General features: G+C 43.8%; 1 protein-coding gene and 1 long non-coding RNA gene across 4 annotated transcripts; one reads left to right on the top strand and one right to left on the bottom strand.

Moving 5' to 3' along the window:
• Positions 1-129: 129 nt before the first annotated feature.
• On the bottom strand, positions 130-12,873 carry LOC116400515 (sine oculis-binding protein homolog). Of its 3 annotated transcripts, none has more exons than XM_031878398.1 (7): positions 12,570-12,873; positions 9,846-9,975; positions 9,342-9,536; positions 8,418-8,569; positions 7,004-7,099; positions 4,945-6,849; positions 130-917 (listed from the first exon to the last, which is right to left on the bottom strand). In XM_031878398.1, exons 1-6 carry the CDS (start codon positions 12,660-12,662, stop codon positions 4,954-4,956), a joined length of 2,562 nt encoding a protein of 853 aa, XP_031734258.1. In that variant the 5' UTR covers positions 12,663-12,873; the 3' UTR covers positions 130-917; positions 4,945-4,953. The 3 variants fall into 3 exon arrangements, with proteins under 3 accessions (XP_031734258.1, XP_031734257.1, XP_031734259.1); XM_031878397.1 differs by lacking the exon at positions 130-917 and adding an exon at positions 2,637-2,773; XM_031878399.1 differs by lacking the exon at positions 130-917 and adding an exon at positions 2,637-2,773 and having other exon boundaries at positions 4,945-6,828.
• A 2,659-nt stretch (positions 12,874-15,532) lies between these two features.
• Positions 15,533-17,553, top strand: LOC116400514 (uncharacterized). Its single transcript, XR_004213928.1, has 2 exons — positions 15,533-15,645; positions 16,470-17,553. It is a non-coding gene; the product is annotated as an uncharacterized LOC116400514 (long non-coding RNA).
• The last annotated feature ends 2,257 nt before the right edge of the window (positions 17,554-19,810 follow it).

The following is a 19,810-nucleotide window of genomic DNA, read 5'->3' as shown; positions in this document are numbered from 1 at the left end:
ACATGAGTCCCATATCGGTTCCACTTCCCTGTTTTCCTGTGTACTGATAAGGGGTTTGAGTACTTGGTCTCTGTCTTACGCTTGGAAAGTTTCCCCAGACCGGGATTCTGCTGCCCCCCTAACCCCCTCTAATCACTGCTCCCAGCGAGCCCCTCAATAAGCCGGAATTCCTTCTCTGTTATCTCATTCATCTGTTTTGCAGTCACAGCTCAGAGCCTTGACCAACTTTCAGTATTCTAGGAATGCTGATGCGCTGCCTTGCAAACACGCTGGCACTAAAAATAGAAATGTACAGGGATCTCAGTACTTTGTCAGTCCTACAACTAATGTCAGGATAATTGTTTTATAAATGCGTGTAAATGAGTTAGGCTAATACAGGCTTACACTCAGACTCAGAAGGTTAGGCCACATGACAACACTATAAGCACTAAATATACTTGTATACTTAAAGCCCTCTTAGAAGTACAAGTTAAAAGAAAAGATATAGATCGAAAAACAGGGAAAACACACCACATTTTCTTGCTCTTAGAATAACTTTTATTTATTTTACTTTACAAAGAGGTCTCCACCAAAGCTCTCGGTTACTGAATCAATATTCAAATACAAACAATCTGCGAATAATCTATTCAGACAGTGGGCTAAATGTTTGACAGGGGAGGTCAGAAAGTACCAATGATTCTCTGAAAATAATATTTTTTTTGTCCAAACATTGGATTAACACACATATCAGGTCAGAAATGGCAATGATTAAAATGTGCAATACAACCAACAATGGCAGTCTTTAACAATGTCTTTATTGGCCTCTGGCGTCAGAGTAGAGGAGCACTTGTTGACACCACAGCTATTTGCATGGAGTGATGTCATCACTGCCAAAGTCCCCTGGCCAGCCGAGGATGACACTAACATAATGGCATGACCTGTGGTGAAGATGTAGGCTGGAATGAGCGGGGTTGCTGCCGTAGGCATACACACACACACACACGCACACAAACTGAGTTTTGGAATGATGGCTGGGGTGAGTCACATTTGGAGTTATTCTAGGAGTAGGCCATGATGACTACTTATCCCAGGGGACTGTTGAACTCTTCATTGAGAAGAGGCTTTGAAGGGCACTCTGGGTCTTCTTGACACATGCTGTAATGGTGGGTAAAGAGAAAATAATGGCAGCAAGATGTGGCGGAAAAGATATATACTTGGCATTGGGTATCGTTCAGCTGGCACTGAGTGCAGTGTTATGTTCTGTGTACTCATATGGGTTTCAGCAGGCTGCCTATGGGTCTCCTGGTGCTTTCTTGTCAACTAAGGGCAGGTGCAAAGTTAAGAAGGCAAACACTGCTCTCTAGTGGGGATACAGTATATAAACATAAAGAAAAGGGGCATTTAAGAGCTTCGGCACTCACAAAATACAATCATCAAAGAAAAAACATGAAGAAATATAGAACTTTTTTTGTGAAAATCTACAGATGCATCATCCATAAGTTAATATAACATCAAATAGTATCTGTTTAGAGCCCAACAAGAAAAACTGAAATTTTACAATGGGACAAGTGTTGACAAAGCCTCAAAGTGATCTATCTGGATCAAATCTCATCCCCAACAGCGGTAACTGTAATACTGATCGCTGCATACTACAGCATTTGATGGTTGAGTATAATACCACATTTGGTAATATTACCAGCCTGATTCTTAGAATTGTCTGATCAGAACCAGTGACAAAAAAAAATTTGTTAAACTGTCATGAGGCATGAATGTTCAGGGTTTTACATACATGGCACTTGGTGCTAAAAGTGATTAAAATTCTGATATTCTATCAAAGTTTTGGCAGATCGGTTGAAAGGTAAGCGACCAACGACATCAGGACGTTCACAGACCATGTCAGCTACTGTGTATAGGTGTATAGGTGTCCTTTCTCCTCAGAGATTGAGTTATTCTGCTCAGTTGTCTGTCTTAACAGCCTAGCCAGGCTCTCTCCACACAGTGTATAAACTGCCCGATGATAAAGTCTTAACCTCAGCAGAATTTCTCTCCTCCCTTGAAGGAAGTGAGCAGAGTAGGGAATCACAGGCAATCAGTTGTGAAGAATCGAGCCTCAGAAATACGTTAAAGTGTACCGTATTTAGATTGGGCGGCGAGGTGGAGAAGGGTATACCATATTCCTGGCTGTCGGTCAAAAAAATAAAAAAGCTCCTGAAGTCTGAACCCCCGTCGGCCAGGTAACCCAAAACCTGGAGTGGGGAGTCAGCGTGGGATATGGGGAGAGGAACAATGTGGCTCTTTGTGCAAGCCGGGCAGGGAAAACAAACCGTTTCCCCTGGAAAGAGATCATGTTCAGGCTCCATCTGAGAAGACCACACAAGGCTGATCAGAGCCCTGTCTTCTGTTTGGAGCAAGGAGAGGAGGAGGAGGAGCAAGAGGAGCGCATCTGGGCAGCCACACAATACACACACACAGACACACTTGAGGGCAATGTCAGACAGGGAGAAGATCTGAGATGCTCAAGCGCTCACTGAACACAACATAACACACTAGCCAGCAAAACTCTTTGGTCCAAGACAAAATGTGTGACTGTGTTGTGTTCTTCCCCCACGGTGACTTGTGGTAATATGGCCATCTGGACTGCTTCCTAGGTTGGCACCCTGCTGGTCTACAGGCAGAGCAACACTCTGGTGGGCTGACAGGCTGAGGGACAGGCTGGAGGTTGTTAGCACTGGCGTTGTCCACAAGAGGGCGTGGCACTGAATCTGGCACCGCCATACAGTGTTAAACAGGGCGTCTGTTCATTAGGTTCAGCAAAAAAAAAAAAAAAAGAGAAGACGAAGGAGTGGTGAGATGTTATAAATTCTGGGCTGATTCTAATTTCCATTTCTAGGATATCATATATCAACCTCTCCTGCTCTGGACACTCATTCCTTAATAATCCCCCTATTCTAAATGAACACTCAGAATGAGGCTTTTAGTCACGTCGACACTCAGATAACTGTCACACGGGGCACAATCAAACCAAGAACATCTGGCCTCTTTCTCTCTCACACACTAACACAGATTTTCATTCAAACACACACATATTAAACGTAAACAGACGCACACACACTGTGCATGTAAGGGCCAAACCAGGGTTCTGTACTCCCTCTGTCCCATTGCGTTTTAGTTTCAAACGCTCAGCGAATACCCATGTGGTGGGATCGGATTACACAGGGCTATAAAATATCCCAAATAAAGACAAGGAAAACTGAGACGAAAAAACGGGCTGTTTCCTAAGGTGAAATCCTCCCATTGGCTGCTGATTCTGTCAGAGTGGGATATGGTTGTAAAGACTTTTAGCAGTGGAGACAATGGAACAGGACAGCAATGTTTGGCTCATAGCATAGAGGTGGCGAGCTAAAGTCATTCACATACGCCAGCCAGCTCCCATTACACACAACGCAGGGCCATAAATCCGTCTGCACGACACAAGCTGTATGCTGTGATTTCATATGTATTGGTTACTAAGGGGATGCATGAAACCACAACAACTGACAAGGAGTTAAAGTGGGAACTCATCTTGTGAAACGGAATCTTGTAACTAAAACATCTGCGGTATAAGAAAAAGGTTTATGTTGTGCCTTCTCTTTCATCAGCCATCATTTTCAACAGAATTATTACGCTTAGGAGGAAAAAATGGAGAGAAAATCAGGCCAGTTGAAATCTAAACCATCTCTGTAATACCAGCAGATTAATCTCAGGACATAAAGTAAGATGGTAACAGGATCTCGAAATGGCAAGATATCAGCGGACATGGACTACGGGTGGTGTTACAGCCATTTGGACTACCAATCGGGCAAGTGAAATCAAGAGGCCCTTTGATTGGTCCAAAGTAAAGAGGATTTTCTGCTGTACTCTAACATCAACATCTGGTTGGCAGGGGACAGCGGTGGTGAATGAAGAGAAGGAAAAGGATTGAAAGTTGAGAGAGGGGAGTGCACTCGGTCCGAGACGAGCCGAAGACAGAACAGGATGTCATTATGACATGCGTAATCGAAACACTCTTTTCTAGTGAAGCCCTAGAGCTCTGTCACAGCTGAGGGCTGGCTCTCATATTCACAGCGCCTTATAGTCTGCCTGACAATCACCTCTGTCTCTACAGTGACCTCAGAAACACGTCTGCTCTGCCTCACCGTTCATACTGCAAGAAGCTAGAGTTTGACTTTGGAGTTACACTTAATCAACCTCACTTGATCTGTCTCTCTGTCTGGGTGTCAGGTTGGACAGAGCATCCCATAGCCTCAAGGTCACGATTTCTATGAAGCAGCAGCCATTTGTCCTTCACCTACCATCTTCTCATACATTGCAATCTGCTCTGGATGCATTAGCTAATTAGTAAAAATCTCTCCCTCCCTCTTAAATAGACACATACTCGTATATCTTGACAAAAGTGAGACTACAAATGGGCTGCATTGCAAACAAATCATTGTGACTGTCAGGTTGTGGTTAAGTGATTGCCTTTCAAAGTGACTCTCACTGTCTGTGTCCCCCACCTCCTTCCCCTGTTGTAACCTTAGAGCCCAGAGGAGTGCCAGGTTACTGGGATTCTCTCTCTTTGGTGCCATGCTGTTTAGTGACCACGGCCATACTGTGAGACCTGTTATTCAGCTTGCCCTGTCTATCTGTGAATGTGTGCACATTTTCCAATCCCTAGTCAAATTGCATTTTAAAGTAATTGTTGTGTTTAATTTAACCAACTTGCCATCATGATCACCCATCTCAAATGTATGTACCTGACAATCTCTGAAATGCAGTAAATCCCACCCATGGGCTGCTTGTGGCATGTCTTCTGTGGATAGTTGAGTAAGACAACGTGGTACAGTAGTTCTCTCCTTTCTTCCAATGTACAACTCAGTAATATCAGATAGGACATCTAGTGAAAACAATGCTATCTATACTTTGCCTTGTAATATAATCTCTCACCTCCATCCTCTACTTATTCTGATCACGGATCCGTAGGCATCGCCTCTTCAGAGCCGGCTCCATGTCTCCAGCACTGGGCGTAGAAGCAGGGCTCCGAAGGCTACCCTTGTCTCTGAGTTTGGGCAAGAGCAGCGGGGTGGTGGTCCCACCTGTTTTTGGCGCTGTGGGCAGAGCATAGGCATGGTCCTCATCAGGCACATGGGGGTCCTCTTCTACCTCCCCCACAACTGCTAAGGGCTCTTCTGACTGACTGACTGGGACCTCAACCCGCACTGGGCCAACGACAGAGCACTTGTTCTCTTTGATGGCCTCCAGCTCACTGAGTGCAGGGTCAGTGGGTGGTGCTGGTACTCTCTGGGGTAGTGAGGAGTCCGGACTGGCAGGTGCGAGTGGGGAGGACATCCCATTCGGACTGTGGTCCTGAGATTTCAGGGCAGAGGGTGTAGCATTGTACGACTGGCTGCTACCTGTGGGGCTGGGTGGGTTGTGTGAAGGTGGAGTGTGGGAGTCCTGTTGATGGTAGACATGTGAAGGGGACTGTGGTAGAGGAGGGGTGGGTCTAATGATGTTGTGGAGCCCTGATCTGGTACCCTGCCCAGTTTCTGACTCTCCCAGCCCTGATAGGTCCACCACTCCATTGGCACTGGGCTTCACTTGGGTCCTTTGAAGAACCCTTTGTATGACTTGTCTCTCTGACTGCTGCTGCTTATAGTCTGTCAGCCCTTCTAACCCTGAGGCTGAGCAGGGGGATTTGTTGTACTGTGCTCTGGGGGAGGATGCTCCACTGTGGGGTGTGGATATTGGGGATGGGAATGGCCTCTCTGATTTAACCCAATCTGTGCTGGGGTCACATGGTGAAGGGTAACATTGAGGCAAGGTTCCACCCAATTTGTTGGCTACCAATCTGCTGTCCCCTTCAGGGATCCCTGGAGTCGGCAGCCTTGTAGCCCTGGATCTACTCCTGTCTAACCCCTCTGGTACAGGCTGGATAACACCACTGTGACTTGGAGTTTCTGGGGTTGCTTTAGAAGGGACTGGAATGGGGATAGGAATGGGTATAGGGATAGGAATGGGAACAATAATGGGATAAGGCACCAGGATGGTGGGATGGGGCAGGAGAGGACTAAAGGAAGGAATACCATAGTTCATGATGGGATGCATTGGGACAGGACCTCTATGCATCATGTTCAGAGAAGGGCAGTGCAAGCCAGGGAAGTAGGCTCCTGGGAAGGGATGCATCAGTCCAGGGGGATTCATGGAAGAGGTCGGGGGCTGCAGGTGAGGAGAGTGAGGAGGTCTGTGGATAGGGCTTGAAGGGGGGCCTGGGTGTCTGGGAGGGTTGCCAAGGGGGCTTTTCAGGCCCTGAGCATGAAGAGGAGGTCTGATGAAGGGCATGGGGATTTGAGGTACCGGCTGATGTTCCAAAGGGAGGCGAGGATGAGGTGGAGGATGAAGGGGAGCAGGGTGGGGGGACACCTCCAGAGCAGGGTGAGGGATGGGTCTCTCTAGGGTCCTCAGCCCAGGGATAGGAATCTTGGAATTAGATGAGGATGTCTCTGAGGGGGACATGGAGGTGGATTCTGACGATCCATGGTTTGGCGTTAGCCCTCTAGGGGAAAGGTTTCGATGACGAGCTTCTCCTGCACTGCTGCTCCAAGACTCAGGAGTGAGTAGCTTTTGCCCGGCCACAATGGTGTCCGCCCTCCCCTCCTGGCTGGTTCTGCTTGGACTGGAGCTGGTGAGAGCTGCACGGGCTTCCCGATAGAAAACATCCATCTTGTACTGATTCAGACACTTGGTGCTGCAGAACTGGAGTCGTTCCTCGCCAGATCCGAAGTCCAGGTATTCTTTAGTGTGACGGACATGCTTGCACCAATCACATACCTGTGGCACAGGGGAGAGAGACTGTGGAGGGTTATTGAAGTGACTGATCCCAGCTAAAAACTTTGTATGAATAGAAAGTCATGGGAGAAAGATGAATGCAAGCTACATATATAAAGCAGTTTAAAATTATACTTTACATGGGAAAACAAAAGATACATTGATAGTGTTCTCTTACTCTGACATTGCTGTTTATCTTTAACACCAGTCTGGGCGAGTCCTCTGTATGGAGGTGCTGAGGAGATCTTTCACCATGGAGGTCTTCATCTCTGGCCTGACAGGGGAAAACCACAGTGTGACATAAACCACTGTTGTCAGACCTGAGTTCATCCTACTTTTGATGGATTCCTTCTCCAATTCATGATGATGAAGCAGCAGTTGCTTTAAATCAATATGCTACACTAGAATCATTCTGTGGTCATTTAACCAAATTTGAGCTTCTTACATAACAAGTGCAGAAAATAGCTTCTAATAAACCACCTTGTCATCAAAGTTAGAAGCAGTTTAAACTTCATGCATGCCACCAAACCCTAAAGTTCAACAAAGGGAAATCACTGTGTTGTGATATATATATGATTCTACAACCGAGTATGGAGATAATGCAGGTGATGTATTGTCATATAATTAATGGCGTTGCCAGTATTAATATAGGAAATTCCTCTTGATTCATGTAAGCTGATCTGCTGCCGATCTGAGTGCTCCCCCATCTCTGTAACCCATTGAGTCGTGTTGAGTTACGAAACATGAGGCAGCTGAAGGTAAGGTATGCACTGAAAGTGGACACCTCGCCCCAGGCCTCCTGGCCTTCCTCTCAGACAAGCAGCAACAAGCCAACGGCAATGCTTTTCTCCCCGCCTCCAAAGAAGTGGAGGGCTTGGAATTAGCAGAGTCCGTTCAGCTCTCCCTTTTGGCGTGTGAATGAACCTACCACAGTATAAACAACAGTAAGGGTGAAATGAGATATAGCTGCTTGTCACACCGCACCTCTAAAGAGGGTATATCCATGTCGTAATGGAAAGTGAAAAATCACGGCAAAGGGCATTAGAGCGGTTCTCCACAGTTGTAGCTTTCCTGTCCTCCAGACCAAAGTCACTTAATGGCCAGCCCCTCCTCCATTAATGTGAAACTGATACTAAGTGTCCCCTACAAACTTTGACCTCACTACCTCCATTCCTATACTGGGTCCTCCATAATAACTAAAGTGTGTTCTCACAGATCCTCCCTTTTAAAATTCCTGTAAATGAATCCATCAGTTATGACCTCGCAAGATCAGGAGTATCTGTTTCTGAAGGTCTGTTTACCTGCCAGAAAACACATGATGCCTGGGTCTCCTGTGTATGGAGAGTGACACCCATCGCACAAACTCTGACCATATAAAGTACTTGTATGTGTGAGTGCATTTATGTGTGAGAATCTACTGCACACAACATTCAAAAATATAAAAGCAGATCTACAGATAATTCATAATAAAGATACTGGGATTTCCAACATCTCACCAACAAGGTACAACAAGTCCCACCTAAATGTTTATGACCACCGAACAGTGATGCTGATACGGTATGTATTTTATACATTTTTAGTTGAACCTTTACCTTATTGCGTTTGAAGTAGGCCCTTCTGCAGGCGGCAAAACACTTCTCACTGCAGAAGCTCTTGAGCTCTGAACCCATACATAGAGAGTAGCGTTTTACTCCTTCCTTCTGGCACCAAACGCACACTATCTGCACATTCTGTACATCTTCCACTACAGGGGAAAAGCAGAAAAAAAGTTTGAGGAATTAATGAGCTTGCAAAAGTCTCACTAACCAGCTTTTCTAAAACAGCTCAGTTCCAATATTATTTCAGGAGAGCAAGAGATCCTGTTGCACCCGTGTTATTCCTTATTATCTGCACCACAGCTTTGTGCGGTCCGTAAGGTATACGGACCCTGACACAGAATAAATGTTTGAAGTGTTTTGAGTCTGCACTATGGCTAATTGAAATGAAACAATGACTAAACTTTCAAAATTGTTTTGGACCCAATAGGCTGAAGTACACTTTCAAAACAACAGAAAAATATGTTACTGCTCAGTATATCAAGTTAAGGCTATAGAGCATCAACATCAACTTATTCGGATAAAGTGAGCTGACTCAATTTATCTCAGACTGGAATCTTAGAGAATTGTTTTTTACATACAGCAATAATAACTTGACTGAAAACTCAACGGATGAATTCATTCTATTTTTCCAGCCTATTTATATTCAGTAATTTGCTATTATTTAACATAATAATACTAAATGTAACAGTGTGAGTCACTGGAGGGACAATACATGAAAATAAAAGGATAATTTTGACTGTCATGACTTCAATGAATGCTCAGGACCCATGAAGATATTCCTGAAACCTATACACACTACTGACCCTGCACTCTGACTTTTCACATGTAAACATAATACAAATCATGGATTATGTGTGAATCTGGGGGTAGCATCGCAATAAAATAAAATTATAACACTCAATGGAAAGTTTGGACTACCTGCTGATGGCTTTATAAGGGGTACAATTACAGGGGCAGTCTTCTGCTCCTTAGAGGTGATTAGGGATGAGCTTGTTGAGGAAGAGGAGGGTGAAGAAGAGGGGACACTGGAGGACTCTCTCTCTCCACTTTTCAGTGCGAGGACCGAGTGACCGACTTGGGTGTCCAGGCTCTTGGGTTTTGGCAATGAGTTCTCTGAAAGACATAATCATAGTTGAATGCTCCTGATGTTTCATGTAAAAGAATGGCATAGTATTGCTTAAATGATACTGTAATAACCTTTGCACTCATAACAATGGCTAACACAGACTATTAGTACAGTCGTGTTGAGAAACAATAGATGTATCTAAATGGATGAGACTTGAGACGTTGTAACTACAGGAGAGTATGCCTTCCAAATATGAACAGTGACTCAATGTCTGCACTGAAATCTGCAGAACCTGTTAGAACAGAGAAGTCTTCTTGCATCTACACTAACAATGAACAGTCGACAGCTGCCCTCACCTTTTAGCACAGACACGTGCTGACGTCTCTCTCTGTAGTTTCTGATCTCGTTGGCCTCCGAGTCTCTGAGGTCTACCTTGTCGTAGCCGTACCATCCCAGCAGCTCGTTCATGGTGCTTTCTGCAAACGTCTGTATGAGGAAAAAGAGGAAAATAAATCCCTGATTAACCTTCTAAGTAAAGGGATAGGGTAACGGACCCTGAGCCTGCCTGCAAATGGGAAATTGTGACCGTACATCTTAGGGTTGTTAGTGGAACTTTTTATCCTATGTTAAACATAATCAGACCTTCCTACTCTGAATCAATGCAAGGGATTCTTTTCTCAGCCTCTGCCCAGTTGGGGAAACGAATATGGGCACAGTGGAGTACAGTATGACGCTTTTTCCATGATGTATTCAAGTTGTTTACTCTTGCTAAATCTGAGACGGAAAGGTTTAAAACCTAACACCAGTGTGAAATCTATGAATCATCCTTTGTTTATCTCTTTTAATTGGAAAAAAGAGGGAGAAAAGAAAACTGTTCCCCACAGATGGGATGTGTGGTCTCCCTTTTTTTTTTTATTACGAACAGATGAAAAAAAAAAACCACAAAGGTTTCTCTCTTTATACACCCACCTCTCTCTGTGGCTTTGGGAGAACCGGATTGGAGGAGAAACCTGATCCGGAACAGGCAGAAATCAGAGCGGGACACCCTACACCACAGCGAGGTCCCACGGTTCTCGGAAATGCCCCACTCCTCTCCCTTCGTCTCCCTCCAGTGTCCACCACTCTCGCTCTCTCTTGTCCCCAGCTTTCCCTGTCCCTCCCCTTGACTCCCTTTCTCCCCCCCCCCCCCCCCCCCCCCCTCCCATCTTCACCATCCTCCCCTCCACCCCAGCACCTTCCAGCCCTGACACCCGACACAGCGCTGCCTCTCAGGTTTCACCCTTTTCCAGCACAGCCAGTCTGCTGTGGTGGTGTTGTAGTGCTGTGGTACTGACTGCACATTCTTTCCCCTGCTTTCCTCACTCCGACCTCTGCTCTGCTCTAGGGCCTCAGAGAAATGGATCTCTCCCTTGCTTGCTCACTTTCTGCTGTGTACGTGTGTGTATGGGAGAGTGTGTGGGTGAGTGCAAGCAGTGGTATCATATCCAGCTAAATATGCCTAACGATGATTAAAGTTAAGTATCCGGTGTCTGGTGCTGCGCTCGGGGCTGACGTGGAGGGAGTAGGTCCGAATGTGGTGTTGAAACAGATGTATTACAGAGACAACACGAGGCTGGACTTCAGCTGAGCTAGAAATCAGATTGCCTGCCTTCCTGTCTGTCTATTTTGTCTCACCTCGCCCTTTTACCATTTGACTGATTTCAAATGGTGGACAATGGTTTTACCTTATAATTGAAGTCTTGTATGTTTCACATCACATCTAATTTGGACATTTTCTCCTCTATGCGCAGATTTGCTCTTTCTGTTTTCCTGATAATGAAAGACGGGCTATTTTTTTTTTTCACCAACCCCTCCACTTCCCACAATGTTGTTTTTGTTTCTTTTTGGCAGTTCAGACAAACATCTGCTTTGTGAGAGTGACAAGCCATATCCCAAACCACCAGAGAGAGCTGCAGCCAAAGGCAACAAGCCGGGGCCGACCCTGAGCCCAGGCAGGCTCACATCAAGCAGGGATAGCATTTCACATGTTTTGATTAAAATTAGTTAAGTTGTAACACTACACCTCCCCTGGATATCAAACGCTACAATCCAAACCACTTACACAAAAAGAGCACATTTCCTCTCTCACAAAAGGCAAGACTCTCCCCCCCCCCCCCCGAAACAACTTGCTTGTCTTTTTAGATTTCTGACCTCCTGCTTGAAGGAGCTTCAGATATCCCTTACCACCACAGTCAACACTCTCAAATAGCCTCTGTCCAAACCCAAACAAAGCAGACGATCCATGGATTAGTTTCCATGTAGTAATAATGGTGGGAGGGAATCATGTCTGTTGCTGTTATTTAACCGTGACTGTCCTTTAAAGTAAGAAACGGGAGAGATTCTTAAGGGCCATTACCTAATGAACATTATCTCTGAATAGGAACTTTATTTTGGTGTGAAATGTACATCCTTTAAAATGATGTGATAACACTTCAGTGTTTTTCCCAGTGTAAGGCATTGGCTATTTAAATGATATAAATTCCCTCTCTCTTTTGGAAGGCATAAAGGCAATCCTCTGTGGTGCAAGCAAGTGTGCGCACTGCAAGAGCGGGGAAGAGGTGACGCACATCTGGATCTCCGCTAGACATTATGGTTTGTGCGTCCGGCCACAGCTGGCCCGACATGGCGTCCCTAGGCAAAGGCCAACCTACTCTTATTCACTGAGAACATAATTAAAACGCCCCGCATCTATATGTGTGACATTTTGAGTTTATATTCATATGGTATGATTTGCTATTGTACTCCAAGGGGTGCAAACTTGGAAGATCCCTGTGACTTTTTTCTAAATATGTCACAAAAGGATGTTCATGACGTCTGATTGTTTGAATAAGGAGAGCATTCACAGAACACAAACACTACAGTGTGTCTGATTACTCCCGGCATTGATCTGTGCACAGTTGCCCTCTCTCTCTCTCTCTCTCTCTCTCTCTCTCTCTGACTGCCCTGCGTCGGAAGACGTTGTGCGCGTACAGAAGTTATCACTCGGTCAATAACACGTCTCACTTGATAAAAACTACAGTGACACACAAATTCACTCTCACCTTCATCTCCTGGTTGATCTCTCTCTTTACGGGGTGAGCAGGTTTCCTGCTGCGCTTATTTTCCGGTGGTCTCCCTTTCTCCATCTCTGGCATAGTCCTGGTCGGGCTGGATCCGACCTGGATCACTGTTGGTTGTCAGCTGCAGGTTTTTTTAGCAGAGTAGCTCAGAATGAAAGCTGTCACTCCCGGTGACAGCCGCTGTCATGCCCGGACGCCTGAGTCCCTCATCTGGGGCTTCACACCATTCAAGTCAACTGAACATGCGTGCGCTCCGGGCTGGAGGCTCCTCTGCCGAACAATCCTAACTCTCTCTTCTCCAACAATATCAAGTATCTGCAGGTAACACAGATAAGACTTCCGGTTAGAACTTTCAGAGTAAATTCTTAATTTCAATCTAATTTAACGTGTTGGACAACCAAGAGACAATCAATAACTTAAAAATGGCATTTTGTTGTTAGTATGAATTAAACCAAATGAAAAAGGACTTATGGTCAACATGCATAAAAACGTAAAACTTTATAAAAAAAACAAAAACGTGTTGATGTCAGATAATAGCCGAACCCCAGGTAAAGTCCAATTGAAAATTACCGGCATTGTAAATTGAGCCACCGACAGGTCTCTGATCACTACCTCAACGGAATTTACTCATTTTCACATCACTTGAATAACGAAATAATAAAGAAATAACAAAAATGAAACACAACATATTTGAGGAATTACCCTGAACAACACCACGCTCCGTCCAAACGAATTGCCTGCTGATGAACAAATGCTCGATTTGATTGTGTTTGACTGAAACAAAGTAGCATATTTGATAGCCTTAAACCAAGTTCATGTTGGTAGCTAAGAACATAATGTACATTTTCGAAATACAATCGAACATGTCTACGTAAATAAAGTCTGCTGCTCTCTGATGTCCTTTTGGCGCGATACATGTTGTGCTTTTCTTGTGAAAACAAATTGGCCTAGTTTCCGGTATGATTCGTGCTCTTTCAGTGCAACTTGATGCTGCCCTCTCGCCCTCTCCGGATAGGGAGAGGGAGGGCCCTGTGATTTGATGTAACCCAACACCTGGCGCCCACCCTCCGAAATCTCAACAGATACATTTCATAAGGAATGCAAAGACTGTGCTTTATCTGAGGGGACACAGTACAAACACTGTCTTAAAATAAAGAGATGAAAAGAACGCTGTGAGTTAAATGATACCATGGCAGAATGTATGGGGCTTTCTCAAATGGCATCTGTTTGATCAGCGACTGTGAGACATTGTGTGTGTGTGTGTGTGTGTGTATATATGTGCGCACTGCATAAGCATCTATAAAGTCCACATTCCGTTGATCATGTATCAGCACATACATATTTGACCCATGTTTACTCTTGGCGTAATTATTATACCACCATTTCACTGCTATGTTTCTTTAAATTCAAGCGTCCACTTTTGACTCACATACATAGTTGGCTCTACTGCATCTTTGGCAGAACTTTCACTTGGTCCCTAAACCCCATGCAGAGAGACAGACAGGTAGACAGACAGACAGACAGGCGGGACGTCAGAGCGTCTCTCCTCCCTGTCTCCAGCCGTCCTCGGTCTACTCTGGTTGGAGGAATCCAGGGACCACGGCTCGTGTAAACAGAAACCCGATCCAGTGCTCAGGGCTTGGGTTTCGCCCCCTCGTACGCCCGTTGATGATACCCGATCCGGCCCAGCTTTGGGAACAGGGCTTATCTGATGCCTCACAAAAGGCCCCTCTCTCCGGCTCTCCATAACAGCGCACATCTGGTGCCTCTGCAGGGAGCGCTGTCCCTTTAGGTTCCTCTGGGGGGTGAAGGCGGGGATTAGACCGTCTCACTATTCCTGAAGCAATCCACTTACACAAATGACAGAAGACAGTATTCACAGGTCTATGTTTACAATCCTCAACATCTGGACCGAATCATAAAGAATTGTCACTTTTGTGTATAATGACTTGTATGATTGTCCCTATACGCGATGACAGCGAAAAAGTCCCAGTCTATTTAGAAGATTGTTGAAAATGTTGTAGCCTGATCTTCACAGTGGGATATACCGTGTGATCTACTGTGGTTTACAATAATGTATTTTCACCGTAAGGGGGCAATGTCTACCCATTGGTTTTGCATAATGGTGCCAATGAATGTTTTCCCTTCATCAAATTACATGCAAATAGAGTCATGATGAGTCATGTGTTTCTGGCTCAACTTTAGCATATTAAACTGTTTTAACTGCAATTTGTATTCACATCTGATTAATAACTTTGACAGTTTCCTAACTAAAGCTGAGTAATGTCCGCCTTTGCAAAGATAAACAGTATTTTTTGTGCCGGACATGTTTGAATAACTGGTGCAATCCAGTGCTGACCACCAGGCGTCACTGTTGCCACACTTATAGCTGTAGCTCGACACGAGCGCTTGTTCCAACAGGTTACATTTACTTTTCAGTTTTGTATCTTTCACTCGATTTATGTCATTTTCTTGCCAATTGAAGTCGAAGCGAGGCAACACATTCTGAGTTGTAAACAGTTCAATTAGGTGATGGCATCTCATTAAAACCCAATGGTAGCCTGAACCAAGTCAGTATCACCATGGCAACACAACGTTGGAGGCAGTGTAAATAAGATGGTGGCCAGTTTGACACTGAAGTCGATGAAAGTGGACTCTCCTCCACTGGGAGTCATGCTGTGAAGCATGGCATTTAAAACATTTTGGTAGAAAAGTGACGCATTTGTGACTTCGTTGAAGGAGCATGCGCGTTCAGGCTGACTTCCCAAATGTTTCAAATACAATTAGCCTTAAGTGTGTAATCGTTTCCGTAGAATCGAAGTTCCTGCGGTCAAAGCACTTTATTATAATTCTTCTCTCCACCACGTCCGGGACTCTACGTCACAGACCCAGCTGGTATAAAAGCCTCAGTCCGATGCAGCATCCTCATTAAAGAGAAGCAGCGTCTGTGGGCAGCCTCCTCCTCCTTCTGGCCAATTTACTGCAAACAGAGAAAATGTCCAAAATGACGATCGTTCAGCTTGGAGTGATTTTGTTCGCCATATGTTTATCAACACAGGTATGTTGACATATAATCTGTTATACTGTTTTTAGCTTGCTTTTATTTATTAGGTCATGGTTGGAATTTATTGTGTTGCGGTCAGCTGGTTATCTTTATAGAAATTAATTGTGTGCTGATGGGTTATTTGACTCTAAACGTGTTTGTAGACGGGGCTTAGTTTACTCGAGGTCTGGATTACAGCAGGCTAGACTTGGAAGCTCTCTTGGGAAATTAATATCGAGAAATCCTGTCAGTCGATTTTCTAAATTGCTGTGTGTTTCTTTAATTCTTAAATACTTCAAATTCCAAGTCATAATATTTTTCACATGTATCTTTACTTCTTGATTAGCGTACACTCCAGTGAATTAATGATTCAGGTGCAGTGTATTATGTACCTGTGCAAAGGTGGGGAGAGAATCTAAAGTTTCTTTTCGGTGTGCTCAAGGAAACCTGATAGGCACGCGGATAAACTTAGGTCTCTCTTATCTTTTTTGCTTTTCATGTTGTTAGAAAGTATGAGCAGTCAGAAATAACAGTGGCAATAGTTAAAAAATGTATAAAGATTAAGTGACATTTTGATTGATTTCCGGTGTATCCGGTGCTTTATTGAGTTTTGGTACTATTCCCTTCCTGTAAAAGTTATTTTATTGTAATTTGCAGTTTATATAAAGCATCTGGTATTTCTCATCAGTGTATAGTTCCTCATGTGACATTTTAAGGTTATCACTGAAGCAGAGGCTTTGATACAGTTTGACAAGTTTTAAACCCTCTATCCTCTATCCTCCATCCTCCTCCTCCTCCTCCTCCTCCTCCTCCTCCTCTTCTTCTACTTCCTCCAACAGGTGGTTTCCCAGAACAGCACAAACCCCACATCATGGGGAAACTCCACCTCCGACCCTAACGCCACCACCATGGCCACAGACACCCACAGCAGTTCGGCCAACACTACCGGCCCTACCGGATCAGGCGTCTCGCTGCATGCAGGCACCGTCTCCTTCCTGGCCCCCATCATCACGGCAGCCTCTCTCCTGCAGCGCTACTGTTGAAGCCTCGGACCCCAGAGACCCCCCTTTCTCGGCCTCAACACTCCTCCTCACCTCTCATCTTATCATCCCACCCACTCCGACTTCACTCTTCCCCCCCCTTTCACCGCACTGCACAGAGACCACAAGACTAACATGGATGGACTCCACAACCTTTTTTGTCCTCCTTAAATTTGTGATAAAAATATGTATAATTCAAGACATTTCTTTCAATAAGGGGGGTTTAACCGTCACCTGGAGATCACCAAGACCCCCTCAGCCCCTTGCATGGAATCAAAAGGAGCGGCCCTTTCCCTTTTGCCTTGCGTTTCCATAGTAACATCACCAAATTCTGGAGATGCTCAGGGCTGCGGTTGTCATGTCACATGTCTTGATTGAAATGCGGACCACTTGAGTGTACAGAGGGTCTATTTGTGGCTTTAAATCCACCTGGCAATCAATATCAGAATGTTTTTTGTCTGTCAAGTTAAGTTTGGCACATACAGTAGGAGTTTATTTCAAAAAAGTACGAGCCGGATGACAAATTCTAGTTGGGTTCTTTCATAATTTGACTCTTCGGTCTTTTTATTAGAATTGTCAAAGAGATGTATGTAGCAAATAAGTTGCCGCAAGACTTGTGTCAGTTTTGCCTTGTGATGTGTAAAGAGTTGCGGTCTTTTACAATGAGGGTTTGATTGACACCTTTCCCCCCCTTCATCCATGGGTCAGACCCAGGGAGTGATATGTATATTATAACCATATGGGAAGGGTTGATGTTAGATTTATATTTCCCCCCTTACAGTTTATATTTTGTATAAATGGAAATGTTGTTCTGTTTAATAGTTTGGGTATAAGATAATGGAAGAAATGACAATGTACAATAAATTATGAAAAATGATCACAACAGTAATTGTTTCTTTGATTCAGTTTAGTTTAACTTTTGCTGAAATGTTTATCTTTCCTGTGAAAGCAGCACTCAAACCAATATTTTATTAATGCTGTGTCTTTGCATGGATCTCGGTCCATAAAATCATCCCGATGCTCTTCATCTAAAGGGTGTGGTGGCGTTGTATTCATCATTACTGAGCTGCCTGCCAGTCTAGACGGGCAACTGCTGAGCTGCAGACCAGAGATGGACTCAGCATTCCCTGATGCCCCCACTGATCTCCTCTGGATTAGTGCCAGAGCAGCACGATATGAAACAGCACCAGCCTCTCTGGTATTCTAGTGATGTACAAAGCCTCAACAAGCCTGCTTACATTCAGAATTATGATCTTTCCCCCAAGAGGAGCGAAGCTGTTAGCATGAAGAAACCTGTTGTTTCATTTAGAAGTTTGACTACCGTTATTTATGACTTTCATTTACTGCGAAGCATAAAAATGAGTTTAACGCTGCAGGAATATAAAGGATTATCTTATCTTATCTTCTCTTCTCTTAAAGAGCCCTAAGGGAATGCAAGGTCGTTTTTGATTTTGCGTTCAAAGAAGTTTGGCTTTTTGCTGTTACTCAACACGGTCTAGTCCTAACTTTATCCCAGTGTTCAATTCTCCAACAGCTGCAGCGCATGGAAAATATCTGTATAAACACTAATGTCAATTACATTTAATATGGGTCTCAAACATAATTATGAAATATATATTATTGGATGTATAATAGTTTATCTTAAAATATCATTTAAACTATGGGAAAAAGTTGAATGGAGTAGTATTATTTGCCAGTATTAGAGTACAATTTGTAATCAAAAAAGTGCCCATTCAATTTAATATGTTTACATGTAGAATAATACAGACAAATAAGCGCAGTGCTATCTATTTAATAGAACTTATAGCATTTTGGAACAAATCTGTTTCAGTTATAAATCTCCTTCATAGTGTTTTTATCTGCTTTCTTTTCATGATTATCTTAAACAATACTTTGTTTAGTTTTAATTTGTTTCGTTTTTTAGGCAAGCATCTAGGTGAAAGTATTAAAAACTGATCAACAGAAGCAAAACTACCAAATACACCACTGTGTGTGTGTTGTGGGTGATTGCTGTGATGGCAGAGTGAGTGGCGTGCAGCACCATGACTCATTAGCCAACACTATTGTCTCTCAATCCTCTCTGCACTATTAACCTCTCCCCACACAACAGCGCCTGCCCACATCTCCCCACATCTCCCCACATCTCCCCTCCCTTTTCCGGATCTATCCACTTACTGTCCTCCACCAGTCTGGTCTGCAGGGACTGTATAGATGTGGGTTCTCAAAGAATGACTAAGGGTTTTCTTTTCCTAAATGCTGTTGAAAATGAGCGTTTGTTACAACTGGAGTGTTTGACTTCTATGAGATAACAATTCACCAAACAGTTGGTTTAATACACACTGACAATCAGGAGAGAATCTGAGTTTTTGGATGTTGAGAAAAACACAAAGAGGATAAACACGAATATAACATGCATGACTGAAAACACCGTACGATCTGCAATTCTCAATAATGAATTACAACATTATGTTATGCAATGGCAGTGCCTCGAGTAATGATGCTATTTACTCCAGGTATATAGAACGCAACATCTACACTGACAACCTTATGAGTCTGGAGCAGCAACAAGTCCTGGGAGAAGTCTGGTAAGCTTTAATTCCATTATAAAAACAACTACTATTATTTCATAATTAGAAAGGGTCAGCCAACTGATTCTTGTTGTATGAAATGGATTGGCAATGCAATCGGCATTTCTGGTAGCCTTCAAATAAACATCCAGTACAAGTATTGAACAGAAGGAAAGGCTATTTATTACAATCCAATACAACCTCACGGAATACAGATTCAACAACTCTGTGACTGAAAAACTGAACATGTAGTATTTGTGCAGGGTTGTACTGTTTTATTATTTCTTTTATATTTTATTTTCATCACACAAAAAAGTAACATCTACAAACATCCACAACCCACATTCAAAACCAGATCAAAAACAAAAATGACAGCACGAAGAGTGAGTCAGAGAGAAAAACAACAATGTAACCTTTATTTAACTAGGAAGTCACAATGTTTCAATCTATATCATTAAAATAAAAGCATCTGGCTAATTGTCCATGAATTTCTGTCCATCTCTTGTATAATTCAGAACCACTCAAACAATACAGGGTCAGATAAAGAGAATCGACCATCCCATGATTATGTTT

This window comes from Anarrhichthys ocellatus, unplaced genomic scaffold (assembly GCF_004355925.1).
Source record: "Anarrhichthys ocellatus isolate YVR2014 unplaced genomic scaffold, GSC_Weel_1.0 scaffold175, whole genome shotgun sequence".
NCBI classification, from domain to species: domain Eukaryota; kingdom Metazoa; phylum Chordata; class Actinopteri; order Perciformes; family Anarhichadidae; genus Anarrhichthys; species Anarrhichthys ocellatus.
This window is presented reverse-complemented; position numbering and strand designations above follow the sequence as displayed.